We start from the raw sequence: 16,382 nt of genomic DNA on the forward strand, positions 1-16,382 counted from the left end.
AGCCAGAAACGTTGGGCATTTGAGTTTTTTGTTTAGTAAACGGCGTGTTGCCTAGTCACAGCTTAATAGAGTCGCTGAAGTATTTAAATCTTAGGTAACCGTATTGGGGAACGACCAGCGTTCAGCCATCCCCAGTTACCGAACATCCTGGGATTGCCGTTTTCATATATAACAGTATACACGTCCTGGGGTGGTTTGATCAGCTGGTTTCTAAGATCACACGCGATTATCTGTGTAGGCTGCCTCCACGTGACATGTTAAGTAACCGCCCGTCACCCCCTAAATCTTTAACTTAGATACTACGCTTTATTTACTGCTTCTATTGGTGGCTTTTTAAGCGACGAGCATTATTCAACAGCCTAGATATCGTGAACTAATCAAATTATTACATGAGATGATATCCAAACAATGTCTTCGTTGTCAAATAAACGAAATATAAGTTTTGATAACATGCGGTAAATGAAAGATGTCTTACTTTGGGACACCCTGTGCATTCAATATCTCTCACTATTTTCATCAGTGTATTGGCTGCACTGCACAAAATGACAAAACATTTCATTGGCTTTGGTGGCAACACTGGTAACTGTGGCTGTTGATCATAATATTACAAAATCTGTAGTTTAATACCGTTTTTGAATTAATTTAAGATACAATTTAAGTACACAATTAAAATGATGGCCACAACGAATACCGATTTAACAGAGGAGGACGCCGCCGATCTGCAATTTCCAAAAGGTAAAGTAGAATAATTTTTGAGGTTAAGCGCTATCACTTTAGTTATGCTTATAGTACATGGATCAAATTTTGACGTTAAAAACGAGGAATGCACTCGCTTAGCGCCCGTTAATACTTCGTGTTTGTGTTGTAATACCGAGTTATCAGCACCTTACATTGTTTGTGTTGTTTGTGAAGTTAACATTTGCTGTATGTGTTTCGCCAACGGCAGGGAGTTCTTAAACCACAAGAATAACCACGAATACTCCATTTTTGATGATAATTTTGTACTGTTCGAGAAATCAAATTGGACAGCTCGAGAAGAACTTATCCTGCTAGATACTCTGTTGGATTACGGAAACTTCAGCCTCGTCCATCGACAGTTACCAAATCGTAGCTTCAAGGAGATTAAAGAGCATTACGACGAATTTTACCTTAACAAGAAGGCATCTAATCTACTACCGAGTTTTATACCAGTACCACTGTCAAGTAAACACGAAATAATGCCATATCGCTTTCATCTGAACGATATCGATGACCCACCCCGCCACAATCCCAATTCAGTCGGCTATCACACGATGGCCGGCTACAATGCGGCTCGTTCAGACTTCGAGCTTGAGTACGATTCGAACGCAGAGGACTTAATTGCTAGCCTTAACTTTAAGAACATCGACCGTAGCGACCCCGACTACGAATTAATGACCGATCTACAGTGTGCCATAATTTCTAGCTACAATCGTCGCTTACTGGAGAGGCAGCGACGAAAGGCAATTATCAGAAATCACGGATTGATCCTGATTAGGAAAACAATCGGATGGTTACATCGGTATGATGCGACCATAACACGTAGGGTCTATGGAAAAATGTGCCGGTTTATGCAATTTTTTTCTGGTATGCACTTTGAGTACCTAATGGAGGGTTTACATCACGCCGCCGTGCTTAAAAACGAGATTTTCAGGTAGCCCTAGTCGAGCGCAAGCAGCCCTAATCAGGCAGAAATGTTGCAGGTTGTGCGAGTTTCACAAAAAAGGAATTACATCAATTCCAAGCGCTCACCTCTACCTCCACCTGAGGCAACGTTACGAAGAGTCCTTTAGCGATCTCAAAATGTTTAAGAATAACATACAGCTCAACTGGAAGGTCAAGCACTCGGTGGCTGCGTCAACTTTACCAATTAATTTAAAGAGAAGGGGCGTTTTCAGCCCTTTAGATGTTTTGGGTTTGCCGGGGTATGAGAAATTAACGTCCAAAGAGAAAGAACTGTGTCGAAACGTTAGGTTAGTTCCTATGTCTTATATAGAATTTCGTGATATTTTGGTAAACGAAAGTAGAAAGGGGGGACATTTGAAGCTGCAAGCAGCACGGAGGTTGTTAAAAATTGATGTGAATAAAACCAGAAGATTATATGATTTTTTAGTTACAGAAGGCTACATCAATAAGTAGGGTTTTTTCAATTTTTGTTTATAGAGTATTTTATTTATTTATGTGAATTATATTTTTATTTATTATACCTACTTATATTTATTGTAATAAACGGTTTACATTATGAATTCTTTTGTATCATATCGATTCACCTTTTCACAATTACTTTAACTATCAACCAGATATAAGTTTGGTAGATCAATTATTATTATTTATTCACCCAACAGTCCAACACTTGCAGTTAAACCACTCCCACTAAATTTTGGCCAATGTAAGAAGAAACCCGGTTAACACCTACACAATTATAAAAACCGCGAAATTTAAAAATAGTCCCATTGCAATGACTAAATTACCAAACGTTATGTTTTTAATATTGACCACAACCATTGAATAATAAATCTGATCAGATTTATTATTCAATGCCACAACGCAGTGACAGATTTGAGATTAATTCAGATACCGAAACTACAATTAGAAGCAGGCTGTTAATAATTTCTTATTTAAAGATACTTGGAAGTTAAAACATGATAAAAACGAAAAAAATCCATGGGTTCTTTAATTTGTGGACTCATTATGCAGGAAACGAACCAACTATACACTTAAAAAATTCGGTGGTCCAGAGGTGATCATTTTTTTTTGTAACGGTTTTTCTAAAATCCAAATATACAGGGTATAACAATTAATTCAAGATGGCGTTTGGGACCTAGACTCAAATAGTCGCTCAAAATTTGCGACTTGCAGATAGGTTTTTTGATTTTCTCTTCCAGATGGTACCTCTAAATGATTGTACGAAAATACCTATTGGGTAAATTTCCTGGAAAATGTAAAATATGTCACAGTCACATAGGTATTCTCACACGATTAGGGCGTTGTACGCAGGTGCACCATCTTGTTGAAACTGAGTTTCCAACTTTTTTTTGTGTGTCGTACATCGTTGTATTCGTAATAAAAAATGCTATTCAATCCAGTTTGTACTTTTTACGGACCATACAAAAAAAATAAAGTTGATGATGATTTCTTTGAAACGAAATGCTGTATTGAAAATCTCTCAACGGTGTCTTGTAGAGCTCAAAAAGTGGCAATGCGAAAGTGTTTTTTTATTTTTTTTTGTATCTGTTCAAATAACATCAGAAAAAAATAAAAACGAAATCGGCAAATTTCGGTTTTTCTGGCATATCTTCGGAAATAATTGGAATTTTCTGGTTTTCTTTAAAGCATGATAATAACTTTTCAATTGCGCATCTTGTTACTACGTTGACCATTCTATGGTTTCAGAAATCCCCATGGTAGACATCCTTTATCTTAGGCACAGTGTATAATTTGAAAATATATACTTTCCTTTTGTTCAACTTGGCCAGCTTGGATCTAGTTGACGTCTAGTGAGTACTACTCATCTGAAAATCGTTTTGTTACAGAATTCGAAAACGCAGAAACGCTCCTCATTTCCGAAGTGCACATGTTACTGGAGCACAGGAAAGCCCAAAACGAGTCGGCGGAAGACGAGCAAGAGTTCTCCGACGTTTTCATGAAAACGTTAACCTACACGGATCGCTTCCGGAAATTTAAGAACAAGGAAACCATTTCTGCAGTTAGAAAGTGAGTGCAAACCGTATAGTTTAGTCTGTTACTTAATTTCCGTTTAGCCTACTCATGCAAAAGAAGCTTCACAAATTCGAGTTGGCAGCTCTGGCGAATTTATGCCCGGAAACCACCGAGGAGGCAAAGTCTCTAATTCCATCGCTCGAGGGACGCTTCGAAGATGAAGATTTGCAGGCGGTTTTGGATGACATTCAAACGAAGCGTAGCCTTCAGTATTAAGCTGTCTTCTTTGTTAAGATTTAATTTCCTATTTTTATATAGCTGAAGAAGTTCGACTAATGTACTTTAATAAATAATGTAACATGAAAGTTGTGTTCTTGCTTAATGTTTCTTAACTTCTATTAATATTGAAATTTTAATTTTAAAGCAAGCAATAAATGGATTTATTTATGTTAAAGACGACCCAATAACATTTTAAGTCTATTATTTATTTATGCAATTCGTGAACGCTCTATCTTGAATCAGCTTTCACTTACATCCTGTTCTAATTGGTACGCAAAAGCGTAGGCTGTGGGTCGGATAGTTTGTATCTTTGAATAAAGAAGATAGGTTTGTATTCCCATTGTTCTAGAAAATGTTATATGTATTCCACAGAATTAAAAAAAAAGAATTCGGGAGACGTTCTTGATCACCTTTGTGAACTTTAATCAATCATATATTATGTGTCGAACATGAATATCCTAAATACAAAACAAAGCAAGCAAGCGGCTCGTGCTGCGCAGCCGTCTACTAGCAAATTAGTGTCGTATACATGTTTTTTTTCGGCCACCATTGGCTAGAATTTCTACCGGTAACGCCGTCATTGGTATATTTAAATCAGGATCTAAATTTGCCGCTCAACGCGCATGCGTCTAGTGCTTTAATTTAACGCTGGTCGCCTGTAACTATAATAACAACTGACAATCCCCTCTTTTACCACCCACACGTTAGTAAGTAGGTAAAATATTGCATTGGGGTAAAAATGACCCCCCCCCCACTTTTTTTGCCGGAAATACACGTTTTGAAGCACCAGGAATTCGAATCAAACAAAATCTCGATGATGTCGGTCCGTCGGTACTCTCATTTCTGGCTAAACGAAAACGGCTGAACCGATTGGAACCAAATTTGGTATACCTACGCATATTCATAAAAGAAAGGGCTGAAAAGCTTTTGGGAGACCGCGCATTGGCAGGTGTGAGGGTGGTATCTGTGCTAACCACAACAAATTTCTTCGCGGCAGTGCGCGTTAGATACCTTTAAAGGGGAATTTATTTGAGAGCTTAACGTAATAAAAAAAAGGGGACAAATTATTAGGGTTAATTTAGGTGTTGTTTTGTGTGGTTTGTTTGAATTGCAATTATTTTTGTGTAAGAATGGAGGGTTGAACAGAGAAGAATGGTATTGTAAACTTGTCAACTGAAGAGAGCGGTGCTATTGTTAAAGATGAAGTAATGCGAGTCAGAAAATGATAATGTAGCTTAACGAAAGTAATAGGAAATAAGATGAGAATAATCGTAAACTTAATGATAGATATAAGGGTTGAGAACAATCAGCGCTTGTAGGGAATATCAGTTTTCTAACTTGGAGGTCAATCAAAGATTTGTGGACGAGTGGCAGTGGAAAAATGAGGTGCGGAATGTGCAGGGTAAGGCTGAAAGTCAATCGCTGGGATGGATGGGTTAGTCAGAATTAGATGCGGTGAAAACTTATAGTCTAGGCGATAGAGACTGTAAAATTGGCAAACTGGACATTTTGAGGTGGAAAAGAAAAAAATGCTGGAATATGTTCAGTTAGGTGTCAAAAATAACATATTAAAAATCCCACCCTCCAGACCCTGTGGTATAGATACTCACAAGTTAGCCTAGGTGTACCTCTTAGCCTAGGAAATTCATAAAAGCGGCGAAAATCATCAATTTTCGTGGCTTTTTGCAAATATATCGCGACCTTTAGGGCTAGATGAAATATTTTTAGCTGAAAATGCTCCTCGTGAAATTTTTTACAAGATAGATACTCAGAAGTTAGCCTAGGTGTACCTCTTAGCCTAGAAAATTCATAAAAGGAGGCGAAAATCATCATTTTCGTGTTTTTTTTGCGGTTTTTTGCAAAAATATCGCGACCGTCAGGGCTAGATGAAATATGTTTAGCTGAAAATGCTCTTCGTGCAATTTCATACGAGATAGGTAACTGAAGAGTTGGCGTAAAGTCACCTTTCACCTTCAACTTTCATGTGTGAGGAAATATTCATTGTAAAACAAAGTATTTCTATGTACCATTTATTCACGTAAAAACAGTACATTCATATTAAAATATTCACACATTCATTTATACCTCAACGTAATCATTATCCTTATGCTTATCCAAATCAATTCGTACTTTTTCGATCAGACTTCTCAATCAAAAGTTATAGACTAGATGCAGATTCCACTTCTTCAGACTCTTCGACGTCCTCTAGTGGTAGTGGGTCGTCTGAGATTACCGACTCGTAGTTCTCGTCTTCCGCTTTACCTGATACATGGGTACCCTGAAGAGACGACGTCGCTTTTAGGCACGATGCTCCATGACACTGGACGCAGAATTCGTTCTTCAGACCTACAACAAGAAGTATTATGTCAAAAAAATTTTATAATTAAGTATACGAATACATAGAAATACTTTGTTTTACAATGAATATTTCTTCACACATGAAAGTTGAAGGTGAAAGGTGACTTTACGCCAACTCTTCAATTACCTATCTCGTATGAAATTGCACGAAGAGCATTTTCAGCTAAACATATTTCATCTAGCCCTGACGGTCGCGATATTTTTGCAAAAAACCGCAAAAAAACACGAAAATGATGATTTTCGCCTCCTTTTATGAATTTTCTAGGCTAAGAGGTACACCTAGGCTAACTTCTGAGTATCTACCTTGTAAGAAATTTCACGAGGAGCATTTTCAGCTAAAAATATTTCATCTAGCCCTAAAGGTCGCGATATATTTGCAAAAAGCCACGAAAATTGATGATTTTCGCCTCTTTTATGAATTTCCTAGGCTAAAAGGTACACCTAGGCTAACTTCTGAGTATCTACCTTGTATAAAATTTCCTGAGAAATATTTTCAGCTAAAAATATTTAATACCTCAGATCGCGAGATATCAGCCAAAAAGTGCGAAAACACGGTTTTTGGGGGATGGTGGGGTGGCAGGAGCCTTTAGCACAGGGTCTGGAGGGTGGGATTTTTAATATGTTGTTTCTGACACCTAACTGAACATATTCCACCATTTTTCTCTTTTCCACCTCAAAATGTCCAGTTAGATGTCTTTATCGCCTAGACTATTATGCAAGAGATAGGGAAATTAAATGCGGGGGGTAGCTAAAATTATTAATGAATTTTAAAACAACAAGTGCGTATGATACAGAGCAATTAAGGCGCAAAGATGTGTGGGAGGCTGTCACGAGTACGACAGGGAAATAAGAGGAATAAAAAACGAAAGGGGTTTTTGTGCATAGAGGATTTATGGCAGGTATGATGTTATTATGCTCGGACGGGAAAATCAAACCAATACCGGGGTAATCGGGAATCTGGATGACATAATTACAACAGGGTAGGTATAGGGGAAATTATTAGGATAATAGGGGATACAACTAGAATAGGGAAATTAGTTACAGGGCGGCGAATGATAATCAATACCTCAAAGAACATTAGGGAAGATTCACAAGCAAACAGGGCGAAAACTTTTTAATGAGGAAGCTGAAGTACTAGAGGGAATAGAATAAGAATGAGACGAGATGTTGGCAGGTGAATTTAATATGTAAATTAGTTATGGAAGTACCAGAATTGAATAAAATAGAGGCGGTGAAGGTTGATGTACATACATCAACGGGATTTTCAGTAAACTGGACCATTCTGAGCCATTTTAACCACGTTTATACGCATTCAGGATGTATAACGGTGGGGGCTAGCACTACGGGAAAAGAAAATGATTTTAATGATGTTGTACCTATTGCCATTTATTAAAGTAGAAATATGTGACAAATTAGCAGTAGTTTTAGAGGAATATTTGGGAAAAAATAGAAATATTTGCGGCAGGTATGGGACAAATTTAATTGCAGAAAATCGCAAATGTTATACTGTGGTTAAAAGAAAACTTGTATTGGGACTTAAGATAGGAAGTTTGGATGTTGGACAGCATTTATTGGTGATTATGAGTATCTGTGCAACTTGGTATACTATTGGATATTGGTGTGGTCTATTGTGTATACAATTTATTATCTTTAGAGTTGATTTTTTTATGGACACCTATGTTTAGTTAGTTATGTATCAAGGGCATTAAAGCGATATTAATGTCGAGGGCAACAGAGTAATGCCTGAGCTGCACACAAAATTTTATTTTTCACAATTCTAAATAATGTATTTCGAATGTATAAATGTAATGATTATTGTTTGCCCAACATTAAAGTGCTTCATAAAGTATCCTTTTTTAATAAATAAGATACTTGACAGAACGTTTGAGGGCAAAATGAGATGATAAACCATTATGCTCTCTCATTACGCTTTCGAACGTCTTAGTGTAAGTTATAAGGCAAGTCATTTAATAGTTGGAGCTTTTTGGTCTTGATCTGCTCTGCTTCGTTACGTTCGAGAACGTGCAGTTTTTATTACAGTTTTGCAGACAGAGTTTTTGAAATGTTCATGTCCAAATAAAAAAAGTCACGTTATTTTTCGTCCGTGGGGTTTGATGAACATTGAATTAGTTGTGGGTAGATTTAATGTAGGCTAAGGTTTGGGGAAAGTTAGGGTTTAATTTTAGGTTTAAGGTGTTTGTAATTGCTTGTCACGTGTGTTAACGAACACAGTCTTGTGTAATTCGGGTGTGTGATTTAAAAATTCTGTGCAAACAAATGCAAACAATCCTCTGGCTATCGAACCACACAATGCTTCCCTTTTGTTTAGCCGCACACAATTTAAATACTATTTCTCACACGCAACGCGTGAAGCTATTGAAATTGAAAGAACACCCAATTCCCTAAATAAACGGAATGATGACACAAAAATGTCGTCTACATAGTCATTGATTTCTTATTCAATGATAGAGTACAGTGTTAAAAGATCAACTACCACCCCCTAAAACTCAAAGCAAGGTCCGGAAGCGTTGAGTTTTAACAATTTAGAAAAAAGTTAACTGGAAGATGGACGTACTGCATAAAATCAAAATGTATATAGGTATAGGTTAGGTATGCAGGTGGAAATACCAGACACTGCGCTGACCCTTTCCAAATGCTACGGGATTTGATATATCTACATAGGTATATCTTCCTTATGCACATAAATCAACATCTTTTTCCAAAAGAAACGTAGGCTTTTTCATTCTCCCCGCCAAACTTAGAAGTTGATAATGGCATTGGAATGTTCCAAAGTAATGAAACCGTTTCTAGCATTATAATTCGAGTAATCGGTCATTATAGCAAAACCAACCCCTATCAGGCGCGGCGATTTACGCAAACCCTCACGTATCTTGGTGTTTTTGTGCACTGTGGATTGAAACATCCATTAAGAGAATATCTGGTGGGTTGCCTAAATTACGTGCGTAAGGGATGATAAAGCTGTCCTGATGCAAAGAGCGAATGAGTGGAAAAAATGACTCTTTTTCGTGTTATTGTAAAAGAAACGGCTACAAACGTATAGAACAAGCTGTGAATGAATAATTTAGTAGGTTTTATGAATATAAAAACCTGGCACAATTTTATTATTCTAACAATTTTTGTAATGGTGTTGTGAACGAAGTGGAGCGAAATATTCCGAGCAGCGTCGCGTCGACGTCGGCGCCAATCTTACAGTTTTCACGTCGCGATTTTCACGTACGGTCGAGTATTTTGAATGTGCTGTACGTTTTCCCCTGTAAGCGCGCGAAAATTTTGATTAAAACCGATTTGCGGTTTCATTAATATCCGCATCTAAAGTTAATAGATTCGATCTAATGTTTTGAGAGAACCGCACAGAGGATGTTTATAAACAATCGGCCGTATTATTGTTTTGTAAAAGTTTAAATACCCCAAAACAGTTTGATCTAACTGGTGTTAGTTAATATCGGTAGGAAATTGTAATGGTGAGTGCTTGGTTATGCTATCGTTAATGTACTGAGGTAATTGCTAGAGATTGAAGAATAAGGATGTTACCCCAGCTTGACCTCAAAAACATTATTGTATTGTATTGCTTCAGTCTGTTTCATAATTTATGATTTCCGGCCTCCTGACCCTTACTTTTTCGTTTGATTATGTATTAGATTATGCGTGCACTGTCATTTAGGCAGAAACAAGTTAATGAAGGTGAGGAGTATTAAAATCTTGTGACGCTTGGGAAATAAAGCAGATAATTTATGTACATTCTCATGAAAGCTGTAATCGTTTAGTATTTACTTATCTATGTCAAAAGTGTAAACAAAATTGTTCCAGACTATAAAGTTGGAACACATTTGATTAATCTCGACAACTGCACATTTCTTTAAAAATAGACTGTAATTTTTGATGGGGGTTCATTGGGGAAGACGGCGAAATAATTAGATTTCCCATATGGCTTGTAAAACCAATGAAGGGAAATCATCGATTGCCTTTGAATTTTTTCACGCCTCATCAAGAAAAGAAGTTGTTGCGAACTCCCGACTTCCTAGCGTGAAGGTTATTTAAAGAAATCGATTCCTCAAGGATAATAGTATGTATATTAATGCCCCTAATGGTGTATAGACCCTAGGGGGAACGTAAAGGATTAGTTTCGTTTCGTGCAAGCCCTCCGAAATAACCGTTAGTGCGCATATCGCCACCTAATAAAAATGTTAATCACGTCTGACAAACGTGCAATAATGAGTTTTTCTTTAATATAAGAAAATTTGTTCATCCGATTTCCTCCCTTCGAATAAAGGTTGAATTTTGATATCCTTGCCACCTTAATGAAAAATCGCGGATTTAAATTTAAACGCTCTTGTTTGAATGATACAATCAACTTTTGTGCTGTAAGGCAGTAAATTCGATTTACAGCATTTGAAGCGTATCAGACCCAAATAGAAATTGCAACTGGGGTTTATCGCAAAGAGCAATGATGAACAAAGAACAATTTGAATTCACCTCGCTTTCGACACAATTCTCCATTCCCGATCTGTTATATTCCAGAAAGCTTGGCTTTGGAATGGGTGGTTAAATAATCGGGAACCTATTGTCAGCTAGAGCGAACGAACAATAAATAAAATGTGACAAATCTGCTGTAAATGTGCGGGCATATTTCATCAATAATAAGATCTCACTTATGTACGGTGGAGAGTGTAATTTTGGATGCACCCAACTATACTTATCTTATTGGATGGAATTCTAAGGCCAAAACGCTCCCAACTGGTGTAACAATAAGACCTATGCGTATTCGAGTGTCAACGTAGATTATTAATAAGATAATTACTAATGCGTATCAAAGGATTAAACCCCGTGTCAAAATTACAGACAATTAATTTACCTTAAATCCAATGTCATTACATTAGGTATTACCGCATATAATTTCTATCTCTATAGGAAAGCGTTTTGTACCTTTTTCCCCCGTGTGGGCTCTTGCCGATCACATATCCTTCACACTTATCCCATCAATTTTGGCTTAATATCACATTTTGTAAACAAGGCCGCGTTTATAACACATAATTACGTTTTTTTAATGGAACCTGGGTTATTATGTTTCAATTTTAATGCACCTTCTTTATATCCTTTACAGTGTGTTTACGAGTTAGGATGAGTCGGTCATTATCTTTGGAAATGAACATTTCCCCAATGTTTTTAACTGCTAATAGCGATAGTTCAAGGAGTGGTTTTACATGGTTGAATGCAGTTTCTTGTCACCCTGGTCCCAGTGTGATCTTAGCAGCTAAAATACAGCATTCAAAACGCCTTACATGCCTGAATGACCAGTAGTGGCACAACTTTGGCAGCCAAAAAACCCCAAACTGTTCTGACTTTTTTCAGTCTTTCGCTTAAAACTCGAAAACGGTCCACACTTCTTCAGCAAATTAAGGAAAAGAAAATTCTGCTTCGACCAAAGGTGAATAAACAAAATCGGTTCAATAGAAAAATGTTTACCAATCATCAAACAATATTCCTGGAGATCCACGGAAATCCCTGAAATCGGACGAAATTCCTTATAAATCCTCAGAACTCCCGAAATCTTAAATTCTCCCCCATACTTACTTGACAGTCCATCCCAATACTTTACTATCGCCGCTTTTATTTAGAAAAACCTGCGCCTCCGCATACCTTCTCACAGGTATTATAAATTAATAACAATATTTGCGATTGTTATATTTCAAATACTGTGTGGGAATATTGAGTAAAACAATTAGATGCTAAAGTTTATTTTTGAACGAGCCAAAGAAAGCTACTTCAGTGACAAAGTGCAATTCGAAGTTAGACAAGGAAAGTCAGATTTTGGCTTTTTCCATGTGAGAATGAAAATTAATTTAGAACACAACCTCATGGGTTAAAAAATGGTTCACATGTCATATTTGTTCAGGAACGAATTCATTTGGTACGGAAAAACAATTATTGAAAGTGACCGCACGTGCAGATAAGCGCATCAGGTGATTAATTTCTACCTACCTACGTTACCGCCCCTCCATCAAAAATATAACTTTGACCATTCATTCGATTGTGTTAACGCGAAGTGAAGTGCATCTTGTGCGGAATGGTCCCCAAAAATTTCAAATGGTTCGAAGGAGAGTGCCTAGTACCGAAAGCAAGTAAGGGTGAATTTTGACAAGCGCAGATTAGGTACCGCGTAAAATGCAGTAAGTAATTTGGATTTTGTCATTTAAACATTGGGCATACAATGCAAAATGATTTTGGAGTTGGAATAGGTGAAGGGTGACTAAATATTGTGTATGGAAATTTACCTCAACCCATGTAACTGTCGTTAGATTCAATCAATCATTGTTTTCCAAATCAAAAATTTATACACGACAATTACAATCATCTTATCTATCCGAGTCTAATTGGAAACACATGTGTAGTCCATTGCGTCGGCGGCGTCGGTATTTTAAACAGGTGTTTAGAAGTCGGTTGATAATTTCATTCTTAACAAAAACCACATTTGCCTTTTTTTAAATAATAATTGTTGCAGAGTTTTCTAATTTTGAATTAATTTGATACGAGTACCTTCGCAAAATGAAATGTCTTGAAATCGAAACAAGCAAATCAAGATTATTGTGTCACCTAATGCCTAAAAACTGTACAAAACGGGTGACTAGCAATTTCATTCTTTCTCTCTGTATGCATGTTAAATCCGATCCTTATTACAAGCATTTAATTGGCCCAAAAATTCATTTAATATATCAACGTAATCGCAAACTTCTGTAGAGTTGGAGAATCGAAAAGTGGATTTCCATTTTTCGCATATTCAGATCAGATAATTTTGTCTTGAACTTGTACTTATTATTACCTTGCATGAGTATTTAATTATATTTGTCTCAGTAACCATGACAAATGGAACGATTGTAACATCTATAAAACGACGGTTTTAGAGATGTTTTAAAATTCGGGAGCTATATTTACCACACCAAGCTCATTAAATTTTTTTATATGAAATTTAACTAAAAATACTGTAGTTGAAGCGTGTTAGTTAAGGAATTTCAGAAATGAAATTATAATGGTGGTAACGCAACCTCAAACGATGTCATTTGGAAATAGAGACGTTTTGGTGTGTTTTTTAAAGACGTGGTTTTGGCAAGCACCCAAAACAAGGTTCTTAGGGACTTTACAAGTTTGGGGTTGATGTTTTCATGACGCATCACCTTACAATTTATATGAAAATTAAATACACTTTCGCGTGCCATTTCTTAGATCAGGGGTAAGGTAGACTGACCTTTATGGTCCAAGCGTCACAAATTGTGGATAACAGGTAATCAAATGCCTCAGCAAACGCGCTTATTTTGAAGTGCGCGCTCACAACTGCAGTATGCGAAGTAGTCAGAAGGGCCGATCCTTGCAATAGATGGTGTAAACGATTTTATCATTTTAAATGGTCCATTTGGGTCCAAATAACATATATTTGAACAGTGCACACCAATTTTTTCCCGGCACAACATTTGGCAGCCAAAAAACCTCAAAATGTTCGGACTTTTTTCAGTTTTTTTACTCGAAAACGGTCTATTATTTTATGAATAACATTTCTTTAGTAAATTAAGTGTTCTGCGTCGATCAAAAGATGAACAAACAAAATCGATCCAATAGGCAAAATTTTACAAGCGATCATAGAACACCCATTTTTTTCCAACTTTTCTAAAAAACTGAGTTCACCATGTTTTAATGCGTTGTGGCTCCTAAAGGAACGATATAATCCACTACCCCCGCCCCCCCTAAAAATTGTAGGACATCAGATAGTTAAAAAGGTACCAAAAATTTAAAATTGAATTAATTTTTGAAATTTGTTGGAAATTATTGAATGAACCGGGATAAACAGGAGTCATCCAAATTACCTGAATAGCTCTCCCAACGCCATCCTTTCACTGCAACTGATGCCCTCATGCCACTAAGCAGCAGCATTGTGGGTGGACCTGAGGTAAACTTCCACTTGGCCTCGGAAGTAGAAGAAGACATGTGAAGAAAAAACGTTAACCATGGAAACTTTGAAAATGTCACTTTCAGGAGGAAAGATACAGTGATCCCTCTCGCAGCACTGCAGGCGGCTCCTGCAGAAAGGCAGGTTTGAAGTGTACGGGGGTTTCGTGTGAGAACTCCTATACATCTTCACTCGAGGAAGACTAGGAAGAGGAAGTGATAGGCGTCGAGACACTTGAGGGGACAACGAATCTAGAACAGGACAAAGCCACCTGCCCGTGGGGAACCAACGTCTGCTAAACGTGCGCGCCGCTCATGAAGAAATATACATTTTTTTGCCCAAATGTTAAAAGTTATTCTTGTATAGAAAAAAAAGTTTAATCAAAATACAGGATTAAAAAATGTTTACTTTGTTTACTTCTCCTTTATATCTCCCGGTAACGAAACTTCATATTCGACCCAACTCGAGCCAATAAACTATGGACCTACTATTTTTTTTAGATAAACGATGTCTACAAATTAAAAAATTGGCCCAATTTAAACATTTAGGTAATAGTTGAACTTTGGTTGATGCTCTATACGTATACTTTAGTGTCAAAATATTAACAAAACCACCTGGAGCCAATTTAGGTAAAATCCCATTTTTGAAAAAGTGGTAGCTAAAATTTCAAAAATTGGTCCAATTTTAAATTTATGGTACCTACCTACTTTTGGAACTCTCTGATTGACGTTCTACAATTTTTAGGGAGGGGGTTAGTGGATTTAATCGTTCCTTTAGAAGCCTCAACGCATTAAAAAAAGGTTAACTCAGTTTTTTTTAGAGAAGTTGGAAAAAGTGGGTGTTTTGTAATCGCTTGTAAAATTTTTCTATTGGACCGATTTTGTTTGTTCATCCTTTGATCGACGCAGAATTTGGTTTTCTTTTTTACTAAAGAATCATAAAATATGGACCGTTTTCGAATTTTAAGCGAAAAACTGAAAGAAGTCCAAACATTTTGAGGTTGGCTGCCAAAAGTTGTGCCGGGAAAAAATTATTCGTGTACACTCTTCAAATACATTTTATTTGGACCCAAATGGACCATTTAAAACAATTCGTAAACACCACCTTTTGCAGGGCAAAATTGTCTGCATACTGGACTAATTCAAGATCTCAACTAAATAAAAATGAAACTATAGTACTTCATATTAAGCACTTTGTCATTTTACCGTGATCTCAGAATTAAACTGTAGAATAGGATTGTAACCACCCCGAATAAAATAACTCTGCCTCCATGTTACCCTCAGAAAAAAGGTTTCAATTTCTGACTAGATTCAGACTACTGAAATTACCATCCACTAGGAGATGTGGGATTGTAATCAACACAAGGAGAGAACAAGTATAAATTGTGCACAGAGACTTGTTATAACAAGTCTCTGATTGTGCATAATAGCTTAGTAAATAGTTGGGTTATCTTATAAGGTAGTAACATGCTATATGTATCGATGTTTATTTCTTGGTAGTATTAACGGGGAGGGTGCTCTTTATACAAACATTTAAAGGTCGCCTGACATACATTCAAGATCTACGCTATATAATGCAAGAAGAATCAAGCCCTTACACCTTCCTCCAACATTTTCGAGATATTCACAATTCAGTTTTTACATCGCCAGCAGATGTGTTTCGTCTAGAGGATCTTATCGCCCTTTGAGAGTACCTCTTCCGACACTCCATTCTGCAGATATTTACACTGAAAGTCTTGTAATGACCAATAGATATGTCTCGTCCTGACGTTCCACTTTCTCTTTATAAGTACCTTAATCGAACATTCGTTTTCGAAGATATTCGCTTCGACCTCACCAATAGATACGTCTCATACGAATGATTCATTTTGCCTTTGAGAGCTGTTAAAGTTTTGACCAATGGATAAATTTATTCCAGAAGTTTCCATCGTCCCTTATGAGTACTGTAACGGATGTTAGAAATTTTCCTTTTCTCCTACTTCTTCTGGTTAATTAAATAGGCTGTGTTGTGGTTCTTGTTGTGTAATTATATTAATATGCCTTGGCTGCTCGTCGGTTAATAACCTTCTTCTGGCCTCAAGCGTACATTTTACGCGATCTCAGAAAATGAA

General features: G+C 36.9%; 1 protein-coding gene and 1 long non-coding RNA gene across 3 annotated transcripts in view; both read left to right on the top strand.

Moving 5' to 3' along the window:
- Nucleotides 1-550: 550 nt before the first annotated feature.
- Nucleotides 551-4,043, top strand: LOC116172158 (DNA-directed RNA polymerase II subunit Rpb4-like). 2 transcript variants are annotated; one of them, XM_031489309.1, is made up of 3 exons: nucleotides 551-735; nucleotides 3,552-3,732; nucleotides 3,780-4,043. In XM_031489309.1, exons 1-3 carry the CDS (start codon nucleotides 672-674, stop codon nucleotides 3,952-3,954), a joined length of 420 nt encoding a protein of 139 aa, XP_031345169.1. In that variant the 5' UTR covers nucleotides 551-671; the 3' UTR covers nucleotides 3,955-4,043. The 2 variants fall into 2 exon arrangements, with proteins under 2 accessions (XP_031345169.1, XP_031345168.1); XM_031489308.1 differs by lacking the exons at nucleotides 3,552-3,732; nucleotides 3,780-4,043 and adding exons at nucleotides 790-1,672; nucleotides 1,722-2,262.
- A 5,501-nt stretch (nucleotides 4,044-9,544) lies between these two features.
- LOC116172199 overlaps nucleotides 9,545-16,382 on the top strand; it is a 45,419-nt gene continuing 38,581 nt past the window's right edge. The window contains exon 1 of the long non-coding RNA XR_004145606.1: nucleotides 9,545-9,797. This is a non-coding gene — a long non-coding RNA (uncharacterized LOC116172199). The remainder of the gene's footprint in view (nucleotides 9,798-16,382) is intronic.

The sequence above is a fragment of the Photinus pyralis genome, unplaced genomic scaffold, assembly GCF_008802855.1.
Source record: "Photinus pyralis isolate 1611_PpyrPB1 unplaced genomic scaffold, Ppyr1.3 Ppyr1.4_LG5, whole genome shotgun sequence".
Lineage (NCBI taxonomy): Eukaryota > Metazoa > Arthropoda > Insecta > Coleoptera > Lampyridae > Photinus > Photinus pyralis.